Source organism: Centruroides sculpturatus, unplaced genomic scaffold, assembly GCF_000671375.1.
Source record: "Centruroides sculpturatus isolate CEXI.00-Female unplaced genomic scaffold, Cexi_2.0 scaffold894, whole genome shotgun sequence".
NCBI classification, from domain to species: Eukaryota; Metazoa; Arthropoda; class Arachnida; order Scorpiones; family Buthidae; genus Centruroides; species Centruroides sculpturatus.
The window spans coordinates 226215-250980 of NW_019385078.1; the positions used below are offsets into that span (position 1 = coordinate 226215).

The following is a 24766-nucleotide window of genomic DNA, read 5'->3' on the forward strand; positions in this document are numbered from 1 at the left end:
TAAAAGACTTTACACAATTCAATCCTTATTTTCCCTTTTTCTTTGTTGTTAACAGCTGAAATTGAAAAATTCCGGCAATTAGAATAGCTTTAGAATACACTGGGAGGTTCGTATCATGTCCCCATGACAAGAATCATAAATAATCACGTGGTATTTCCACATTTGTAAGGTTGACTACCAACTTGTCCAACCAATCTTGCTTTTCTATGTTATTAGGTTAATTTAATATTTTTGTTTAAAATATATTGATCTAAATTATGGTTCATGTTACTTTATGCTTTTCCTTAGATGCCCACACACAATTAATGTAACATATTTTGAATATTTCAGCATCCAAAAGAGACCGGCAGATGAAAGTGCAGACTCCTACCTGCGAGAGAAAAAGAAAAAGAAATTCAAGAAAAAAGGTTAACATCTCATAGTTAAAGAAAGTTCTTTTGTAAATATTAATTATACAGAAAAGAAAAATAAAATTGTTTTACTTGTAAGATGGAGTATGCGGTACATTTAAATCGAAAGGCATCAAAACTGTAGTTTGGTTAGGTGTTAACGGACAAGGTAACAACAGTACTGGTGTTTCTATTAATTTGTTTGCCATACGTATGTTTGTTATTGTTGAGATATAATTTCACAAATGCTTTATTTTTTTATTTCATTGTCACTAGTTAAAATGTTCACAATACAAATACAGGGTAATCCCAAAAGTAAGGTCTCCTATTTTTTAGAAATGTTATTGAAAATAAACATTTCTTTGTGCTTATATCATTTTAAAGCTTGGACATTTATCTATTTTTTTACGTAATCATCATTTCGATTGTTGCATTTTTGTATGCTCATGTTATACCAGCTTGCCACCATGTCGCGGGACCCATCTTGAGCACACCTTCCAATATTGGAACTTTTCTGTTAAAATCCTGTGAACGGTGCTTCGAGAAACCCCAGGAACCAAAATGCAAGATCATCCGGAAAGATCCACCGATCTTCACGCATGGTTTACTCAACCTTTGTGACTGACATTGGAAATTGACAGTCTCCCGCTTCTTTCTTCGTTGTGAAATTCGGTACGATCAGCTGCAAACTCCCTGCACCACTTGTGGACGTTTTTGACATCCATGCATGAGTTGCCATACACTTCTGTCAATTGCGATGAATTTCAATTGGTTTAACAAGACATGGCTGCAAGCTGGTATGATGACACGTGCATATAAAAACTGCCACAGCACCTACAAAAATACATAGACCGAAATGGTGATTAATAGAAAAATAGATAAATGTTCAAGCTTTAAAATGATGTAAACATTATTGAAAATAAACATTTCTTTGTATTTCCAAAAAATAAGTGACCTTACTTTTGGGATTACCCTTGTTTTAATAACATTAATAACAGGATATATGCATACAGATAAACGAGGAATCTAATCCAAAATTAAACTAGACCACAATAACAGATAAAATATCATAGAAATTAAAAGTTTTAAATAACACTATTAAAATTTGTTTAAGTAGAGAGGTTTTCTGTTGAGTCAAAGAAAATTTATACAGACGACAAGATGTTACAATCAAAAATATGTCATTATATTGGACTGTTTCTGAATTTTCAGATTGGTCACAGGAGCAAGAGAACTGTCATGGTTAATTTTTACCCGTGAGAGTGCTCTAAGGCTTTCGTGTTACCGGGTAAAGATTCAAAACACGTTGCCCAAAGGGAATGCATTCAAAGTTCAATTAGATGTATAATGTCTGATGCAATGGCACGAGTTTAACTCAAACGAAAGACCTGTTAGTGTGCATTTAGAAAGAAATGGCTAATGCATAAAGATTTATAAAGTCACATTTTTGTAACTACAGATACACCACCAAATTTACAGCAACTGATGGTCTGGCACCTCCTTTAATCCAAACAAAATTTCAACAAGGAACTTGAAATTCTCCGGCCACCAAACTAGTTTACTAGACATCCACAGAGGGCAATTGTGTGTAGAGCAAGCTTATTTATATTGCAGTTGTTGTGGTGATAAACTTATTGCAATTTTATGATATTCTTATCTACAGTATTGGTTCGGTTCGGTTCATTGACTGTTTATAATTAAAGAGGTAAAGAAACAAAACATTGAAATTATGCAGATGGCGATTCATTTATTTATTTTATTTTTTGTAGCATTCCACAGTATACTTTAGACATACATACATACATGTGAAAGAAAAGGCTGTACTCAAAGGTGTAGCCTTAAAAGATAAGAAAGATGGGTGAAGAAAGGAGGGAGAGTGATTTGAGGAAAGTTAGGAGGGTGGGGTTGAAAGTGGAAAAAGGAGGACATGATCCGCAAAGGGGAGCTGTTGGATAGCACTTGGAAATACAATGGTAGATGCTTGCAAAACAATTTGTATATACTGGGAAGGAGAAGGCTCATAGCGTAATACCATGAGGAGTTGGGCAGATGAGGCTGACTTGGGGGGGGAAAAAAGGAAGCGGTAAGGGGTCCCTGTTACTTTAGACATACAAGGAGGTGTATAATTAGTGAGTTAGAGACACATCTATGAATTATTATACATGACCACCATTTGTCTGGCAAATGATTAATCTGGCAAGGCTTTGGAACAAACAGTGCCAGAAGTTTGATAGGCATCTAATGTGTTAATTTTTCCTACATACCATGACTTTTGGGACACTACATTTAAGAAAGCCACTAACTTAAATAATTGGAAGATTCTTTTGTCGATAGAGGTAAGGATTTTTCTGTAAATCCAAATCCATAGTGGTTAAACAAGAATAGTATGAAGAATAAGTTTTTATGCCATTTATCTAAAGCGAGGTTGTCTTTTTCGTAATGGGCCAAATTAGAAATTTAGGTATATTTGGCAGGCCACAAAAGATACTTTATGTAAATATGTGCTTTTAAAAAGTTCAAAATGTAAATATCAAATTTAATAACAAATTATATAATTACAAAAAAATACTTATTATTGACAGTAAAAAAAAGAAATTATACTCACACCAAATAAAAATAAATTCAATGTGATTTTTGGCAGTGCCTTCCTTTTTTTTAATATCATCAATATCCGCTTTTATGGTACTTGTCTTAATTCTAAGAATGTTAGAAATAGGTCGAGCGATTCCCATTTAACTTTTGGTAGTTTTGATGTTTTTTGTGCACAAAAAGAATTATTCACAACAGTATTTACTACTCCACATGCATAACAGTTTTCTAGATAAATTAACAATTTCATCAAATTCATTGAAAGAATGAACTTTATAAAATTCAAGAAGGGAATATTCTCTATAAGAAGTTTTCACAGATTCCCTGCTTTGAAGTTCAATGAGTTCTAGCTGGTATACGGCCACATAATTAAATGAAAATGGATCACTAAACAATTTTAATTCAGTTTCAATTTTTCTGAAGTCAGAAAATCTGGTTGTTAAATCTAACAAAACTTCACATAATTTACTATATTTTTCACAGGAAATTCTTTTCTTTTTAATAAATTCTGTAAATGCACAATTTCACCAGCTTTCAATTGTGTTAACAAAAGATTAACTTATTAGGAAAACCTATTATTCACTCAAACATTGTGCAACATAACTGGTCTTTTCCTTGTAAATGCAAATAAAGTTTAGCCAACATTCCAGCGATATCTACTAAGGTGGCAAGATCGTTTGATCTTTCTTCGTTTTCTAAAATATTACATTTTGCTTCTTGCTTTGCACAAACTTGTTTATTTTGGGTAACAATAATTGAAATCTTTTGAAAAGTTTCCAGTTTACCAAGCTGTCTGACTTCTGAGAGGTAAATGTATTTGTACTCGCTGCAGACTTCTTCCGAGTATGTTTTGACTCATGATGGTTAGAGCCCCGAGATCCGATAACATTCTCAACGTTTGCAAGATCAGTTGTTGACCGATTTGTATTTAAATTTTGAGCATGTTGCCTTCAATAAATCAAGCAATGGTAGTCAAGTGTATCACAATTAATTACTTTATTCAAAGAATTGGTCAATCCATTATTTTTACCAATTAATGTGGTTGTAATAGAATAAATTTTATTTCTATCGATATTGAACTTTTTGATAGCTAAATTAAAGTGCTCGAGTGTGTCCCTGCTGGTTGTTGTACCCTTTGTATGGCATAAGTTCGACATTTCTTTGATTATATTAAAAATTAACATCGATTCCTCCAATAAAAATAATCAATTATATGGTGTCATTTTGATTGGTACTTTTGTCCGATGCTAAACCGTAAAGAAAGCATTTAGATAATTGGGTCTGCAATGTACTCACAATACTGTCGGCTATGTCATCGATTCTGCTAACTGTCTGATGCAAGAGACTTGTTTCGTCGAACACTTTCTCGGGACAATATTCATTAAAAGCATTTACAATATACTTTTTTATTAATTCACCATCTAGCAATGGATTACCCTTTCTCAGCCAATTTTTCAGCTATTAAATAGCTAACTTTTGTACAATATATCAGTTTTAACAACAGATTTTTTGAGAATGTTTTGTTGAGAACTAAACTGCTTTTTCAATTCGTTTAGTTTCATTTTTCATGTTTCTTCGTTTAATTTATTATATTCTGACTCATGTTTGGCAACATAGTAACATTTATTATTATATTCCTTAAGTATGGCAATTTTATCATGACAAATAAGGCAGATATTATTGCACATTTTGATTATGAAATATTTTTCTGCCCAAAAGATGTTGAATTTTCTCTTTTCTTCTGTTATTTTTTCCTTTGTATTAGATGCCATGACCAAATGCTGCATTATTAAAAAATATAAATTTAAAGTTGATGAAATAATTATGAATATAATTGGAGGTTGAAAATATTTAATTAAATAATTATGTTAGGTCTATCTATATATTTCTTTTGTTATTTCTGTATTATGTACAGTACCTGTAATTAGAAATAAATAAATAATAAATTAGTCCCTTCCACTTTGGCATTAGGCCTAGCCTTGAGTCATAAAAATACACAATCTCTCTCTTTAACATACAAAAAGACACATTCTTTACCACTAAAACAGCACTTCATTACAAAAATCTTTGAAACTGAAACAAAATGACAGACAATGCCATCTACTTTTTTGGTAAGTTACAAATTATATCACCAATTACGTCATTACGACATCAAAGTGTATCTGGTGAAACGAGAACAATTTTTACGACATACCTTACCAAAATAAATGAAAACATACCTAAAAAATTTAGGGTGTGGTGGGCCCCTTAAAAAAAATCAAATGGGCAGCAGTGCGGCCCGCAGGCTGGACATCTCTGGTCTAAAGCCTAGCAAACACGATGCAACTCCATTGTATCAGATTATTCTTATCATTTGCAATATATCTAATGTGAAAACTGGTCTTTTTTTCTAATTCTTAATATGTTTTTAAAAAATAAAATTAGAAGCTTAGAATAGAATTAGTAATTTTGTTTTAATATAGAACTAAATGTTTCTAAACAATTATCAAAGATTAAGTAAAGAGTAAAGATAACCTGTTCAGAATTGGTACATTATTGATATTGAGATAATCTTTGTATACAGTATAGTTATATTTAAAGTTAACATTAGTTTATACATTTAAAAAAAAGCTATCGTTATAAAACTCAGAGTTGTTTCTAAGGAAAATTTCAAATTACTGCTTGTCTGTTTGCCGTTTCTTGATGCAGACTTGCTCCCACTAAAATATGGGTGTAGCCATCTTGTTACACACACATATCGAATGTACCAATTCCAATTGGTTGATTTTAAGTCACATCCAATTTTCATCGGGCGAACGTAATCGAATTGCTGCAAGTTTTAATCTCATCCAAATGTTTGATGTGACGTAACCCACGTTCACTCCCCTAAAGATTTGCATCATTCCATTTCCCAATGAACGACATCGGGAAACAGAAAGATTTGCCCCAGCCGGGCTGGGCACATTATGACGGACAAAGCCATCAGGAAGATTGATGCAGCAACAAGTGGACACTATTGTCAGACCTTACATTCTCTAGCATAGGAATTTCATGCCATTTGGAACAGTTATGAAGAAGCTTCAGCATTGGAAGGTGCACAATGGATACATTTTGCTCAGCGACCACAAAGTAGAATGCATCAGTTGAGTTTGCACCACTTGCAGTAATATGAGATGGAGGGCAATGATTTTCTTTCACATAACATCACAAACAACGAAATGTGGTGCCACCAATTTCAGCTAATCGATAGACAAGCAAGTGTGCAATGGAAACACACTGCCTCACTGACACAAAAACAATTCAAGTTATCGGCCTTCACCCATAAGATTATATTGCTGCATTTTTTGACATTGCAGGACCTTTGCTGGTGGACTTTACTCATGTTAGCACCAATGCCAATTACTACAATACAACACTGGAAAAGCTGTATATAGCTGTAAAGAATAAGCAACCAGGCATGCTATCACATGGTGTGATTTGGTTGCACAACAAAGCTCGACTACAAGTCGAAAATACCGTGCAGGATGCTTTAACACGAAAAGGTTGAGAAATTCTGCACCATCCTTCTTATAGCCCCAATCTGTCACCATATGGCTTTCATTTGTTTGGACCTTTAAAAAAGTTCTTAAGGGACAGCACTAAGTTTGATGTGGAAGTCAAAGAAGTAGTCACATAACCAACTGACATCATTCATTGCAGATAGTATCGGTCATCTCTCCAAGCAGTGGGATGCATGTCCAAACCCTAAGGTGACTTTTTAACAAACAAAAGTGCATTCTAACTTTCTCATATATTGCTTTGTTTAATTATGCCATACCAAAGGATATACTGTTTTGTTTGTCTTAATAAATTTACTTGAACAGATTTCATTTAATCAATCCTTGTACTTTAAGCTTAAAGGAAATACACACAGAAAAATAAAACCAAAATGGAATAATTATGTTTGACTTTTAGAATAAAGCACATTAATAGAATTATCCTCTGTAATGGATGGCAAAATAGAACTTTTTTTGTGTACTATACATTGCCTGGCCAAGATTCACAAAACAAGCATGTCACATGGTTTTTTTTTGTCTTTTCTGACAAACTATTCTTCCACAATTCTCCTCAGATAATGAAGAATCTTGGTTAAATGCAACTATTATCTATACCCTCCTAGCCCAAAATATTTATATATTTTGTGGACCATAAGTATGCATAATGCTTTTATTATTTTAAAATGTTTTATTTAAATTTCGTTTTTACATTAACATTAAATTTGAAAAGAGAATTCAAATGTTATAATGTACTATTCTATTTAAATTCAATCTAACAACAACAAAAGTAAGTTATCAAAAGTATCGTATGATTTGTAATTGCTTTAATTTTTTACTTTGTCGATCAAAGTAAAACAAGCCGATGCCAAAGCACGATCCTTCTGTATTATTTGAATTATATTGACATTACGTGCAATTTTTGTCTTTTGTTTCTTACTTATTATTTTATTGTCAAAAGTATATATAAGAGAATTGATGTTATGTTAACCTGGTTTATAGAGCTAGAGAGGATATGCAAATTCTTTCTCAATTTGTGTATTGTTACTTCACAAGTAGCAAAGACACACATTATTCACAGTATTATTGACCTTATACTTTTTTCGAGATGTCGTACATTGAATTAAGTGACATACCACAAAATGTATCTTCTATTTGATAATTTTACAAACTCTTTTATGCAAATATTTTCTTATGCTATTGGTTCTTGTTTATTTTGTCTTATTCATACAAAGCAATTATAACAAGTTATCACACTTTACAATGACCTTATACTTTCATCCAGTACTGTATTTCTGTATCTTTCTATATAATAAAAGAGGGCTACTTAATAAAACAATTTGAAAAAATTAATTCAAGTAATTCATAATATAGACATCTATTATTCTATCTATAGACATCTGTCTGTCTATTTTCAAATTTATTATTTTCTAATTTTCTAATTTGTAAAAAAAAATTTAATTTATAATAATTCACTTTATGTAAAATATACTCAGTAAATCATTTTTTTTTTAATCAAATAAAGAAAGTTTGCCTCGTTCAAAATAACTTATTGTAATTTTAAGTGGAGATTAAAACTGTTGCCAATTTACTTATTTATTAATAAAGTCAATTTATCATTTATTGCACTTTTATTAAAATTTTAAACCTTAATTTGTCTAAATGTGTATAAAGGTAAATGCATTAAACGAACATCCTACAATGTACTTACCCTATTGACGATATCATATAATTTACTGTATTGCATTACTTCTTTTAAAATAAAAATGTGTCCTTTTTACCAAATTCAAAATTTACAGCCTTTAAAACTAAATATTTAATGCATTTATTCAACAAAGAAATCAGAGTTAACAAGATTGACAGTGGCAGTCATAAAATTTCCATCCGAATTCTACAAACAACAAATATTTGAATCAATTTATAACTTATCAATAAATATAAAAAATATAAATTTTTAAAAACAAAATAATCAAAACTTAAATAATGAAGTAACTTATTACTCACCAGCCTAGAGATTCGCACCTTTCTTGCAACAGCTATTTTTCAAAATGTCAATAGAAAGCAAATTGTCCAGAGCATTGAAATCTATAGATGAAATAAGGTGCGTTGCAAAAGTTTAGGTCCACTCCATTCAGTTAAGCAAACATAACACAAACACATCTAAAGAAACAACACATACATTTATTTGTGTAGGTAGCAGAAACATGTAAAAATAATACGACATCATTAAACTAGCATATTATTAGACAACTGTAAATGCATAAACACACAAAGTGAGATAATCCATGTGTTGCAAAAGTTTAGTTCCACCAAATCTCCAGGAGAAATAATGATATGAACCTGCAAGTTAAACATTACAAACTATTTCATACATGTTAAGAGTGAAATTGTCATACTGCTGCAACTTTGAGTTGTGTGATAACATTTATGAAAACATTGGCCGTGGCAAGGTGTTAAGCAAGATTGATGATACATTAAAGCAGCAAGGGCTGTTCAACAAGGCAATAGCAAAACGGATTAATCGGTCACATAATGTGATGAACAATTATGTACATAACCAAGAGGATTACAACCAAAAACTCTGTTCCAGGCATCCACGAGCATTTAGTGAACGTCATCTTCGACGGATCGTAAACACCCTAAAACAATCAGGATCATCACTCAGACAATTGGCATGTGATCCAATAGTTAACGTTTATGTCAACCCTATCAAGAGCTATAAGGCTCAATGGACAACTGCTGTACAAGAAGAAGAAACCTCAGCCCAGATTTACATCAGACCATAAGATAGCCCAGATTTACATCAGACCATAAGATAGCACAGATAAAATGGGCTAGAAAACATTCAAATTTGAATACAGAATGGAGACGAGTAGTGTTCAGCGACAAAAAGAAACTTCATTTAGATGGTTCTGATGGCTGGTGTTACTACTAGTATGACATCAGAGAGGACAAGATGATTTTTTCCATATGTCAAATGGGAGGAGGATCAGTAATGGTCTGGGCCAAATTTGGATACAACGTGAAGACTAACATTGCATTTCCAAGTGAGCATACGAAGGTCAGACACTACCAGAACTGTTGGATGTGCACCTCATGGCATTTAGAGAGAGGGTTGGAGGACCATTCTGGACATTCCAACGAAAACGCACTAATCCATGTAGCACACACTACATGGGAGTGGTTAGTAGACAATGGTGTGCATGTAATGGAGTGGCCTGCTAATTCCCCTGACCTTAACCCCATGGAGAACCTCTAGGGAATCCTCGCTAGGAAGGTGTACGCCAACAAACGTCAGTTTTCAACTGTTGCAGAACTGCAGACAGCCATCACTTCTGTACAGGACGAGATAAGTCAAGATGTGCTCCAGTGACTTTTACACAGCATGCCTCATCATATTTTGGACATTGGGGTGCAAAAAGAGGGGTTTCTGGAACAATAATATGTAATTTTAAATGGTAAAACTAAACTTTTGCAACACATGGATTATCTCACTTTGTGTATTTATTCATTTACAGTCATCTAATAATATGCTAGTTTAATGATGTCATATTATTTTTACATGTTTCTGTTACCTTCACAAATAAATGTATGTGTTGATTTCTTTAGATGTGTTTGTGTTGTGTTTGCTTAACTAAAAGGAGTGGACCTAAACTTTTGAAATGCACCTTATGTTTTAAATACAATGTGACCGTAATCAGTAATGTCTACTTTATAATATGTATTATGGCAATCATTCTTAAGGAAACAAAAATAACATAAAACTACTGGACAAAGATGTTCAGCAAAAAATGTAAAAAATGTATCTTCCTAACATTGTGGCATAGGACTGCACATTTTGCAGAGCTGTTACTATCAGTTCCATAATTTTTGTCATCACTGCTTTTTTAATATAAAATTACTTTTCTAATGCATTCTTAGCATTATGCTATTATTTCACCACAATCTTTAATGCAAAGACTATTGTTTATTATAGTATCATTTAAAATTAATTCTGTTAAGACTGGATATACTTTTAAGCAGCAATTCTCTCATGGTCACTTCTTCACTTTTCCACTCTACAATCATTTCTTTCCACAAAGTCATAGTAGTATATTTATGTAATGGACCGTAACAGCATCTATACAAGTTTCGTACTGGAAATGATTATAAAATGAAAGTTTCTCCCATGCTTTTGTTTTTAAATTTAACCTTTGGAATATTTATTGTGTAATACGAAAATGATGGTCGGTGACAGAAAAACAATATACATTGTTATAATAAACGCTTTGCCAAGACGTAATAATTTGCGGGCCGTTTAACTTATTGGTCAAGACATCAGAAGCTGTGGCAACATTCTTGGGGAGCAACAAGTCAGCATTCTCTAGTCTAATCAAGTTGTCACGAGAGTACATAAATCAAACATAGATAAATTACTAAAAACAAAATCTTAACTCAATAATTAAAGATATGAAATATTTTATTACTTTTTCCTTACATCTACATAAACATTTGGTCAGTATTCAAAAATGTCACAGTTGAGGAAGGAAATCGATATGCTTGATAAAACCAGTTCATTCTGGTATGGATATACATTATTTACAACATATGTATACTCTGTAGGAATCAGCAAAGGCATCACACACTTCTTAACATGGTATTGCAATAAAATATACCAAACGATATGCAAGAAAATTTATTACAATATTTTCGACTAGTTTATTTCTTAACCACCCCAAAAAAATTTTTTATTTTTATAAATCTGGCATTATTTTTATTTTCCTCGTCACGACCCAAAACGTTCAGTCAAAAATTAGACACCTCTTCTCGTTCAAGTGTGGGACGCGGCGTCCCCTTTCCGCGAAAGCCTTTACGAATCGTCGAACAATTATCTAATTTATATTATATATATATAAAAAAAGCTTTTTGAGCACATAGTCAAACTATTTTTTTAAAGTTTATATATAATATATATATTTATAATATATTCAAATTAATGACAATCACAGGGCATACTATTTAACGATTTACTCTGGACAAAAAAGAAGTATTAACAATACATTTGCAAGCACCTTTGATATTTACACAAAGCATTACATCAAAAAATTGACGATTTATCTTCAACAATTGGCTGAATACGAATTTACTAATTTTCTGGAGATAAAGTAACATTTTTTCTTCTTTTTTTACAGGCACTCGTTTGGCTAACCAGTTTATAGTATTTTTTTTTTTTTTGGCAATTAAATTTCTTATCCTCAAAGGAACCTTAAATAGAACACCAAATAGACATTAAAAAAATTCTTACCATTTACAGCTTTTTTAAACATCGAAGTTCACTTTACGGAAGCTGTTCGGATAGAATCGATTTTACACGTCTTGCCACATGATATTAGTACGAAAAATTTTTGACGACGAAGAATCAAAAAAACATGCACACGTCAAGCAAATGGTACAAGCCACTTAAAGAAACACCAAATAGTAGTTCCGATGTTGCGAGAGTGCTTTTTTGTAACATTTTGATAAATTACAATTCTAATCAAATGCTTTTTGAAAATAAGTTTACACATCGATCCATGATCCTAAATTTCCATCTGGTCCCTACTAATTTTCATAATTTACACCTCAGTCAATCTAAGATCACTTTTTTGTATACATTTTCTGCATAGTCCACTCAAAATGAAATATATAAATTAATTTTTTTTTTCAAAAATTCTGAGTCAAAAATCATATTTAACATGACTTTATATATATATATATATTTTGTTTTATTTATTTATTATTTTAATACAGTATACTCTTGATTATTCTTGGATGGAATACTTTTGTTGCTGATTAACCAACAGATACATTTGATACACAAAAGTGTGCCAGAAAAGTTTCAACAGAAGTCTCTTTTCATATAAACTATTAAAAAACATCATGCGTTGAAAGAATTTTTTGATTTGTCATTATTTTCCATTACCCTATGTAATCAAGAATATACAGTACTTATAACATTCACAATATTGATAAAAAAACATCTTAATTTGTAGTATATTGGAAACTGGATAACTGATTATATTTTAATTTTGATAGAACAACTTTTTCAATTTTTATGGCATGAAGAGAATGTGATATTAATCTCTATTATACTAATTAATCCAAAGACTCAAATTAACATTATACCAATTTTCCACTTGATGCAGGTTTAAGATAAAATAATAATAAAAATCTCATGCTGTCCAGGACTTTATGAAGAAAGTAATCACCATCTTAATATCAATTATCCAGTTTACAAACACACTAGACACATCATAATTATAAAAAAGAGCAAGAATTGAAATTGCTTTACGATTTAGTTGCTCTTAATAGGAATTCGTGTGCATAGAAAAATGTATTAATTTATACATACACATTTTCAATTATGAAGATTGTCAATGTTATTGTCACACTACTTCAAAATTATTTAGAAAAAGGGAAAAATATGATTATTATTCATCATCGTTCCCTCTGTGTGAATGAGCAATTCTGTTGGGGAAACAAATATTTTGGGTGATGATAAATATAAGGCATACGTTTAGTATATGCAGATGAAATGTCTTTTTAAATGGTCGTTCACACTGGAAGAATAGTATCTTTTTAAATTTATACAAGAGGTTAAGAAAATAAATCAAAAACAAAACTGTCTCTGGCAGTGTACAAGGATACAAGAGAAGGTAATGCAAATTACATAATTTTCAACAGAGGAGGAAACAGCTCAAAGCCAAACTATCCTCATTATGCCGGAAAAATAACTTTTTACAATCAAATTTCTGTAACAGTTTAATTCTTAATCAGAAGATTGTGCAAAAAGTTTTCAGTCTTTTCATACAAAATTTACTATTTGTAAGAGCAAAATTTTAAAATATTGTGCATAACATCCATTTTCCATTTAATGATAACAATATTCATTTATTATCAAAATAAAAAGTCTACGTAATAGCTTATATGAAGACTGATTTACAGTTCATACTCTAAATGCAAAAACTTTAAAACAAGAACACTCACTCTAGATATCATTTGAAATTACACATATACTACATACACACTTAATCATAAAAACAAACTTACAAAAATAATATATAATGCAGTAAGCTCTAGAAAATATAATTATTGTATTAGGTTTCGAATTTGGGATCGACACAAATTTAAGAGGAAAAACAGTACTTTCATTGCAAAAACTGACAGAAAAGCTAATCACACAATTTGGCACAACAAGGGTAAATCCATATTTTATATTTCTATCATAAATGATTCATTTCATCATACTATCTTTCAATAAAACTATCGATTAACCAACAAAATGAAAATAAAAAACAACAATATTTCTCATGACAAAAACTATTTAGCATCTTAATAATTTAGTGATGATAACAGCAAGTCCATTTGGAAAATACTAAAACAAGCAATATTATTTAAGCATAAACAATAAAAAAATTAACAGTTCCAAAGTTATTACTTTCTTATACAATTTATAAATAATAAAAAAAACCTGCATGGCAACACATTAAAACGAGAAAAATCACAAAATATCACAAAGTTTGAGATTTAACAATAAACAATAAACATACAAGAATGATATATGTGACCATTTAATTGGACGATATTATAAGCAAACAATGACATAATCATATCGCTTGTACATGACTGAAACAAAAAATTAATTTTTACTATGTAGATGTTTCAAAAAGTAATTTTAAGTTTTCTATAAACAAAGCAAAGTAATAATAAAACTAAAAAATAAATATTCTGTTCGTATAATATCCATACTCAATACAAAAGTTTGTGGCATCGATTGAGCATTCTAGTATTTCTTTTAAGAAAAGTGTGATCGATACAGTACAATAAATATGTCAAGAAAAACTCCATACGTGTATCGGTACGTCACAATAAACAAATATAAAAAGTGATATACATCAAGACATTTGCTTGATTTTCATAATGAAATCTTGAAGGCGTTCTACAGACTTCTGCATAATTTGATGAGTTGCTTGAAGTTCTGTGCGTCTTTGTGCTTGGTCCTAAAAATAAAAAAACAAAATGAAAACTTTATTTAGCATAACATTAAATCAATTTAAAGTAAATACTTCATAAATACATTTACTGTTTTGTCCATTAAATTAAGCAAAACTTACAGATATGACTTCATTCAGCTGCTGCTTTTTGTCTTGTAATTGGGTCCTTTCTGACTTCAACTCCAAACTTCTTTTCAATAATTTTCTTTTCTCTTCTTCTTTAGCTTTTAATAAAAAACAATTGTTTTGTCAATATTTTAAAATATCAGTTTTTGTTAAAAATTTGCACACATTATACAGGGTGTTTTATTTCAATCAATCCCCACTAGCTTACTCAAAAAATACATATCCTACAAGAAAATTCTCTGAAATTCATTATAAAAAAAAGGCTTTAAAAAATCATTAGAAAACTACTATTATTTGATGGAATCACTCTCTCTCTTCAAAATAATAAACTGATACTCAATTTAACATTGTGGCTTGAGTTTTTGTAACTTTTGAGTTAGAAAAAGGCATTGGAAAAATCTTCATGCAATGCTTTCTAAACAGTAATTGGATGAATAAATTAAAATTTCAATAGCCTACTGGTTAAGACTGTATTAAATTAACTATTCCATGTATTTGCTCATTACACTTTTCAATCCACAAATCACAAACAAATTATCCAAATCTAAGCAGTTTATTACTGATTTCTTTGCCAATAGTGGGAGAAAGAAATATCACACCTATCATTGGGCAATGTATTTCTAGTTTCATTTTGATGTGATGACAATGATCAATTGAACCGGTGTGATAAGCCCTCATGTATGTGTCTAATTGATATAGACTAAAATTAAAACAAACAATAATCTTTGTGTTGAATATTCAATACTATGTCAGCTGATGACATTGGTATAGTCTGAAGTATTTTCAACAGTTGACCATGAGAAAGGGTTTAGTCAGTGCAATGTAAGCACTAGAAATCTAGATAGGCTTACAGTTCCTACCACAAACAATTTGATATCGTTATCAATTGACACACTTAACATTACAGATATTGATACTTTAATTAAACTACTAATCTCTAATGATATCTTCTAATTAATTAATTAATTACTGGTACTATTGAGCACCATTACTTAACCTTTAATTCTGGTAACATGGCGTTTTTAATATGAAATTGAATGAACACTTTTGACCTTACCCAAGGTCTGCTTCAGGTTTTTAACCAAATGTATTCCAAAAATGGAATGCTTAAAATTGAATGCTTTTAAATACATTAAATTTTGAACGTTTGGAACATATAAACCCACTTAAACTTAACAGTGGGATTTACACAAATTCAATATATACATATAATGCCACCCATATGTACTTATTATTTGAGGACTCCTCATAACTGTAAATAATATGAGTTGTTTAATTGTTAGCATAGTCCTCACACAAGTACTGCTATGCATACGATATCATATTACCGTCCTTAAAGTTGGTGTACTTGCCTGTCAGACCGGCTTTGTATATTTCTAGGGCCTCCTGGGCCCTAATGTAGTCGGTATGAAAGGACCATTCTATTAAGGCCCAGGAGGCACTAGAAATATACAAGGACGGTCTGACAGGCAAGTACACCAACTTTAAGGACATTAATATGATATCGTATGCATAGCAGTACTTGTGTGATGACTATGCTAACAATTAAACAACTCATATTATTTACAGTTATGAGGAGTCCTCAAATAATAAGTACATATGAGTGGCATTATATGTATATGACTGTTATATGAATTTGACTGTTAAGAATTGGTAAAAAAAGTTCCCAATTGTCCAGCTTTACATGAACAAATTATGTTGTTGATTTTACAAGATTTTTCCTTAAAGTTTAAAATGCCAGTAAATTTTGCAGGACAATGTGTGCATTTACGTGCATTTGATATTTTATTTGTTATTAAATGAAATAAAATTAGAATTGTATTAATAAATCTAATTTTCTTTATTTTGACCTTTAAAGTCACACCTCGTTCTATATGTGAGATCGTCTTATATTTGAATAAATACGGTATATATGTATACAGTATTCCTGAAGATGGATATTTACCAAAATCAGAAAGTACTAAATCGTTTGAAAAATAGTTAAAAAAAGATGCAGATGTTCCAATAAAGCAGAGGTTAATTGTGTAAACATTCATATTCATAATGTTGTGCCATCAAATAAACATTAAGTTTGAAAGAAATACTCTATTATTCTTATATTATATACATATAACAATCGCTATAATCAGATATGTGAGTAAAAAATAAAATGCAGTCAAACTCAATTATAACAAGCACTAGGGGACCAGCAAAATTTTCTCATTATAACAGTTAATTGTTATATTGTGAAGAGCAGTGATGTACAGGGTTCTTCCGCAGTCTCATAAGGAACTCTTTACCCTGCCCCGCCTATTGGCACTACAGGGTTTAAAGAGACTATGCCTTGTTCATCGACTGGTCGGTACCTGACGCGGTAGACAGGGACGTCATAGCTGGGCCCTATGATGCATCATTCGGACTCCCGTCCGCACCCCGGCCCAACTCACTAACTTGGCATAACTGGGTTCTTACTCAATTTTTTTTTTTTTAAATTCCTTGACTTTCCCTGATCAACTTTGTGCAAATTCATGACCCTCACATCCCTTACAGTAATGCACAATGACAAAATAAAACAGTATTTGACTTACCATGCATATACACTATTGTTTCTCTAGATTTTTATAATGAACAGTTGTATATTTTTTATAATTGCTGAATTATTAAAATTAACTTTATAAAATTACTTTAAAAATAAAATGTTGTATTATATTATTAATCCACAATCATAAATTTACATGGCTTTGATAAAAGAAAAATGCCATTATTTTATTATTCATTAACAAATCCTGTAAAATCCATGTAAAAAAGTATATATTTATTAAATTTATTCCTTAATAAGCATCTGCATCAAAATCATTAACATACCAAATTATTGGTGCATAATCTTTTCCGATTCATAATTTCAAAATTTGAGTGTTATCACATCTTTTGAATTTCAACTGCTTTAAATGGAAATGTCTCAATCTGTTTCTGAGTTCTGCAATCCTTGCATTATGGCATTAGAAAAGTTATGTTATCATTAAAAACTGCCTTATTTTCTGTTGTAAAATTATACTATTTTACTTTTTGAATCATAAAATATTATAAGCAAATAAATATTTTCAGTTCAATTTAGCCATTATATATTGTTTGCAAAATGTAGCATGCAAATCTATTAGTTATTAATATTTGTAATGATGATAATAGTCATATTCTTAGTAAACATACCAAGAATTTTAATAGGAAATTTAAAATTCAATTTAAAATTTTACAATTTTAATTAACATAATATAGGAAAAGTCCTAATTAACAAATTTCAGAGGACCAAATTCTCAACAGTTTGTTAATTATGATGTTCTTTATTTAGGATTATCAGAAATTTTATTAAATTTTAACTTACAAGTTAGAACAAAATTAACCTATCCCATATTGGAATATTTTTTCTGTTGCATGTTGCTCCACAATGAATTTTTGTCAATGTTAAGCCTAACGAAAATTCCATGTTTTAGAAAAATAATCATGGCTATTGTATCATCCAAAATTATTATTTTTTTTTGCACAAACAAAATAGACATATTAATAAATGTAAAAACAAAAAAATATATATATTTAAAAAGTTAGTTTTAATATAAAAATTATACCAACTAGCAACATCTAGTGTCAAAAATGTCCTGATGCAGAAACGAGATATCTCGGGTCCACAAGTCAAGATCATTATGTTTCGACCCGAGATATGTCAGGAACACCAGGGAACAGGTTAAACATAATACTGTAGAACATACAAAACATTTAAGTTCAATACAAATATACAAAACAAAAAATGAGCACAAAAGAAAATATTTTAAACATAATAAAACATGCTACGATATAAACAAAATTATATAAAGGAAAGATGTGGAGCATTAGACATATGATCTGAATGTTGTATACAGCAGTGGTGCACAAACTATGGGTCCCAGAGGGGTTGCAAGAAAATTTTTTAGTATTACCAAATTCAAAGAAATTTATTTGACAATAAAAAATATAAGGCTTTTCTTCAAAAGTTCAAGTACTGATAAAATAGTGAAATGAAATTATATTATTATTTATAAAAATAGAATAGCATATCTTACATTAAATTTTTATGATGTAAAGTTTTTTAAAAGTATTTTTCATTAAATACTTATACCCATATGCATAAATCAGACCACTGTTTCATAAAATTGTGTGTTTTACTCAGACCTCTAACAAGACAGAAACATAAGTGCAAATCCCAGAAAGAATTTCACTTTACTGTAACTTCGTTGATGATTAAAACATTTACTGTCTATCCAAAGGTTGCGACAAAATTTTACACAAAATGGGAAGGGGTCGGAAATGAATATAGTTTGAGCACCACTGGTATACAGTATTATCAACTCTTGGCAACTCAGTGATATTTGCTTGTCTTTCTTGCTTTTTAAGTAATTTAAATGCCACTAATTCCTGAAAATGGTTTGATGCTTAGATGAACATCTCTAATGTATTAAGGGTGGCATTTACCTCAGACTTTTTTGATAGTTTTACTGGCAGAGCCTCCCCATTTTCTTCTTTCACAGTATCTTCAACTTGAGATAATGCAACTCCATGCTCAGCCATTTCAGTGTTGGCTTGTGATGATACAACACAACTGTCATCAATTTGAACAAAATCATCAAATGTCAGATCTTCCAAATATAACATGTTGGTTACTTTCTGTCCAGTCACTGATAAAGTCATCATTAATGCTTTTGTAATTTTCATTAAATTCGTCTTGAACTGAAAGACCAGCTATTTTTTTTAACAGTGGCTGATTCAATGCTTTTTTAAATCAAGCAATGCAAGTTTTAAATCATCAGATATATAAATTCATTAATGAATGCATGTATAAAGCAATTAAAGTTTTTTAAAAATGCTATTTAAAGGTGAATAACAACATTTTATTAAAAATTGCATATGTATGTAAAAATGTATATTAAATTCTGGAAAGAATCTGTTTTCAAAGACTGTTTGTCTTATTATAATAATTTCTTATTTTTGTTCTGTAGTGATTTCTGATATTGATTTCAGTCTTATAAAATTTACAAAAGAATTGAATTTCAAACGTTTTCTAATTTACAAAATTAAACTTACCTGATTTAAGTGCTATGTAACTGTGAACGACCGTTAGTGGACTAGGCCATGTTGTGACACGAGGTTTTGTTTCAGGTTGGCTACACTTTATGCAAGTCCAAGGAGTTGAAGGAGCAATTTTAATGGGAGGTTTCAGACAACTACAATGATATAATCCTGCACATACACTACACTTTAACAAATCTCCTTTTTGTTTGCAAACTGTACACACTTGATTTGGAGAGCTGCTTTTCTAAAAATAAAATTTTATCAAAAACTTTCAAATGTAACAATTTTTAAACAGTAACTAATTTACAAAATATGTCTAAATTTTGTGTACTTTTAATTTATTATTTCATCTTAACACTTACGATCGAATGTTGATTGAGAGACTGTTGTGGAAGATGATATCCATTTATCACGCCATTTCCTCCATTATTACATGGCGTGCTAGAGCTTGTGGTGGTGGTAGTTGTGATTGTGGTCGAAGTGGCAGTGACGGCAGTAATAACGCTGACGTTAGTGACCGTGAGAGGAATGGGAGTCGTCGTCATTGTTGAGGCAGTATTATTTTCGGGTGATTCTGACCTACTATTTGGTGCCTGGGGAACCAGACGAGGCCGACCTTTATATAAATTAAAATAAACAAATTATTTATATAAAATTTAATTTAATTTAATTTAATTATGTTTTGCCAACAGTATAAATTTTATGTTCAAAACACACATTTTAAATTGGTGTTTGTAAAAACAATGTTTTTTAATTGGAGAATTATTCACAATTATGAGATTGTCATCACATTTTCTTTTCTATTCCCAAAAGCACATTGGTAAAGTAGTAATCCGATTTATTATAAGAGGAGAAGAAATCACTTTTTTCAAAAATCTTTGATCATTTGGAAAAACAATAAAGTGAATATTTGTATAAAAAAAGATTTCGTTAAATAAATTATTACATAGACTAAAGATGCAGAATCTTTCCTTACTCTTGATTTTCATCCTAAAATTTAGTAGATATCAAGCATATAACAAACTTATAATGATGTATCTACCTATCACTGTTACTACACGTCTACATACTTAAACTATTATTATTTGATGATTATTTAATATTATATATATAAAATTTGATTGTTATAAACTATTATTATTGTGATAAGTACTGTAATTTTGTGTAGATAAACTACAGATTATCTGTGTTTGAAAGATAATTTGAAAAGGGATGTGGGTTATGCAACAAATCATCTTATACGCCAATACTAAATTCCAACTACAAGTTAAAACAAAAGAACATAAGAATTGCATTACAGTAAAATATTGGCCTCTTTGTGCTCTCTGAGTAGTAAGAGGCCTAAAACCACAAATAAATAAATAAAAAAAAGTAAAATATACAGGGTATCTCAGTTAAACATTTCAGAACTTCTAAGAGGGGTAGGGTGCATCCTCAGAATCATATAGCAACGTCGGGTTAAAAATGCCTTCCTGCTGGTTGTAAGAATCGCAGTAGCTGCCGGAGAAATTCAAAATAAGCCTGGATTATTCCAGAATGTTTGAAACTCCATGTGCCATAGATGTGAGGTCTATATTACAGTCAGTGGAAGAAACTTTGAACACTTTCTTTGACCCATGTTCCTTTTGTTTTTGTACATTTATTATTAAAACGAATATTCACTTATGGTCTTCTTCTTTATGATGTTTCTGTGTAAATCACTGCTTCAGGAAAGCATTTCCGACCCTGCATTGCTATATGATTCTGAGTCGTCGGGATGCACCCTACCCCTCTTAGAAGTTCTGAAACGTTTAACTGAGACACCCTGTATAATGTTAATTTACATTACTAACATAATCTATATTCAAATTAATGGAAAATATCATATATTGATTTCAATAAACAATGACAATGTTATATTTCAGCCATATTGTTTAATATTTTGGTCATTTTGTTTGATTCTAGAAGCAACACTTCCGGAATATGAAACTTTGGTATGTTTCATCATACCGAAACCACAAATAGTACTCATATTTGTTGCAAGATATAACACATTAAAACACTGAAGTTGTTTAATTTTGCTGAAAACACTTCCTGATAAAATAATTTTAATCTCTGACAATCAATTTTCACCTTCATTGCCGTGAAAATGATAGTTTGGAAATTGTCCAAAGCATTTATTTCTTGAAATGCTTTAATGTATTTGAACTTGACTGCTGAAGAATAGCCAAATGTCTTAAAATCCTGAACAACATTTTGGACAAGACTGTTCAGTATTTTGAAAAATATTTTATCAATAAATAACAACCCTTGAATTTGTTTAGTATTTTTCAATTTTTATGTTTTACTATTAATTTCTCAGTTTAAATTCCTAAATGCTGTTTTACAATAGATGTACTTTAATGTACTTGCAAGACAAAAATAAATAAAAAGCTTATTTTTATTCTCTTATAAGATATATGAATAAAAACATATCAATAAAGTCACGAGCTGAAAATTTTAAATTATAATTTTTACTTTATTTATTAACAATTCAAATACTACTTTTTTCATGATCAAGTAAGGTAAATTGCACATATAATACATGTAAAACATACTTGCATGTTAAAAACTAAACTAAATATTACCTCTTGGTCGTTTTGTAGGTGGACCCGACATGTTTTCCGCATTCAGAAAAGCTGCATTTTTTCTCTTTTCTTCTATAGCTGCATTTGAGAATTGAGGATTAGCCGTGGTACGTCTTTTTCTTTCCACTTTCCGACTTTTAAGTTCAGTCAGAAACTCTTTGGTCACAAGTCCCAAAGATAACATAAAATCAGATTTCTGAAACAAACATTTAATTATCATTAAATTTTAATGATAATTAAGTATTTAAAACTAATAATATAAATTTTCAAAAACTCTCATACAATTTGTTTTTCTTTGTTGATTATTTTATTATGGGGCGAAACTGTCTTAACAATGAGGTGTGTTGTCGAAGATGCCCGTTGCGCTGCAATGTGACTAGCTGGTAACGAAGAAGTAGTAGTTGTGGTTGTACTAATTGTAGCTGTTGTAGTTACAGAATGACACGCTGTTGGCTATAAAGCAAAAATACTTATTTATTTACACACATATATGTATAAGTTTGATTTTTTTTTTAATTTTCAGTGAAATAATTCTTATGTCAGATTTATTTAACTTGAAATAGGTTATAGTACAAAACTATAACAATTAAGATGCTCTTAATAAAAAAAACTTATGTAAAAGTAACAAAAAATAAATTTATTTGTTCATTTCATTGAATAATTTACAAGAAACATTCATGGAAATAATTTTTTTAAGAAAAACAACCATTAATATTTTTTTTAATTTAAAAATTTTCTGCTATATTTTATATAATTAAAAATGTTGTGTGTAGTTAAAGATGCTCATTTGCATTCTAAATCATAATTTGATGCAAAATTCTTGAGTTACAGTAGAACAGAACTGTGTAAAAATCTGTTAAATAATAAATAAATAAAAAAATTACTATAAAGGTTATACATTTTATTACAGAATGATAAATTTCTTATGATGTTCTAAGATTCAATTATATTGTATAAAACTAACAGTAATAAATGAATAATATCCAAATTTGAAAGAATATTGCTCAAGTGATGAAATGCAATTATGATTTAAATTAAGTTATATTCTTGAAACATAATTTATATGAGTTTTTTTAATGCTTAAGATAAAGTACTGAACGTCAAAATTCAGAAAATGCATAAATAGTTGATTTATTAATTTTTACTTTCTTTTAATATTAAAATAAAAAGCAGAAGCCAGCATATGACACATGTTTCATCATCTACATTTCCATAATAAATCATTTTAAAAACATATTTTTTAAAGGTAAGATGAAAAGATAGACATTTGAATTCAAAACGAAAAATCTGGACAATGAGTGCCTAAAACAAAGTGCTTAGGAAATTCTCTGCATCTTGTGCAATATAGAAAATTCTCTAACAGAGTTAAGAAAGCAATAAAAAACGAAAGTTTTATTAATTGAAACACATGACAATAAAACTGACAAAAATTAATCACAATTATTAAGAAACTAACATGACTTATAATAAAAGTTCTTGCTTTTATTATAAGTCATGTTAGTTTCTTAATTTATTATAAGTCATGTTAGCTTCTTAATTTATTGATGAGATAAATAAGATAAAACAATTTACTATGCTTCAAGCCAAGAATTTTCTCCTAATGAGTATAAATAAATATTATTGTGTCAATTTTTTCTTTTCCTTCATTTCATGCTGGTAAATTAAAATACAAAAAAAATTTTTCAATTAATATTAAACAAAATAAAACTAATGTTTGTAATTTAAATTTATATGTATTGTTTGATAAAATTCAACTAAAACATTATCTGTGAAATACAGTTAAAAGTATACAAGTTCAGAAGAGAGAGAGCACTCAGTGTAAGCTTTCAATATTATATAAACATTATTTTAATATTACTTTATGTAATAAGGATACATTATTTCAGAATCACAAAAGAGACAATGTTAAATCAAGACCACACTGTATTCAATATACAATTGCATTTTGTAACTGAATTACTACAGACTGTCATCAAATAATTAATCTAGTTTTGTCTAATAATATAATACAAAAACAGCTTCTACAATTGGGCAGATGTGTAATTTTTACTAAAGGACATGACAAGCATTTGTTACCTAAATTCAATCAAAACACATTATAATTAATTTCAATGATAATTAAGAAGGTTAAAAACAAATCTTCTGATATTGATCTCTTTTAATATCTGCATTCTTTATGCTGGATTTTTTTTTGGTCTTTATTATTAACAACAAAAATCCCAGAATTTCTCTTTGAAAATCTTCAATACAGGTATACCTCACCTTACGCCAGTAATTTGTTCAGGAGAGGCGACTTAAGTCGAATTTACTTGTCTCCAAATTTACTCATCACTAGGCTAAACCACAAATAACCATTCCCAGTTCTGTATTTTATTTATAAATGCATTTTTAATAATATATGGTTAATAAGAATCTATTTTAAGCTTACAAACAAATAAATTTTAGTTTTTAATATA

At 29.9% G+C, this 24766-nt stretch overlaps 2 protein-coding genes across 3 annotated transcripts in view; one reads left to right on the forward strand and one right to left on the reverse strand.

Annotated features, from left to right (window-relative positions):
* Nucleotides 1–2896, forward strand: part of LOC111634322 (RNA cytidine acetyltransferase-like) — a 71432-nt gene extending 68536 nt beyond the window's left edge. The window contains exons 19-20 of the mRNA XM_023379079.1: nucleotides 331–407; nucleotides 490–2896. Of these exons, the coding sequence (XP_023234847.1) occupies nucleotides 331–407; nucleotides 490–626 (214 nt within the window). The 3' untranslated portion in view covers nucleotides 627–2896. The remainder of the gene's footprint in view (nucleotides 1–330; nucleotides 408–489) is intronic.
* An 8035-nt stretch (nucleotides 2897–10931) lies between these two features.
* LOC111634325 (PHD finger protein 21A-like) overlaps nucleotides 10932–24766 on the reverse strand; it is a 110456-nt gene continuing 96621 nt past the window's right edge. For both annotated transcript variants that reach the window (XM_023379081.1, XM_023379082.1), the window contains 6 exons: nucleotides 22593–22763; nucleotides 22311–22506; nucleotides 20067–20320; nucleotides 19717–19948; nucleotides 14623–14726; nucleotides 10932–14508 (listed from right to left, as the gene is read on the reverse strand). In XM_023379081.1, the coding sequence (XP_023234849.1) occupies nucleotides 14404–14508; nucleotides 14623–14726; nucleotides 19717–19948; nucleotides 20067–20320; nucleotides 22311–22506; nucleotides 22593–22763 (1062 nt within the window). In that variant the 3' untranslated portion in view covers nucleotides 10932–14403. The remainder of the gene's footprint in view (nucleotides 14509–14622; nucleotides 14727–19716; nucleotides 19949–20066; nucleotides 20321–22310; nucleotides 22507–22592; nucleotides 22764–24766) is intronic.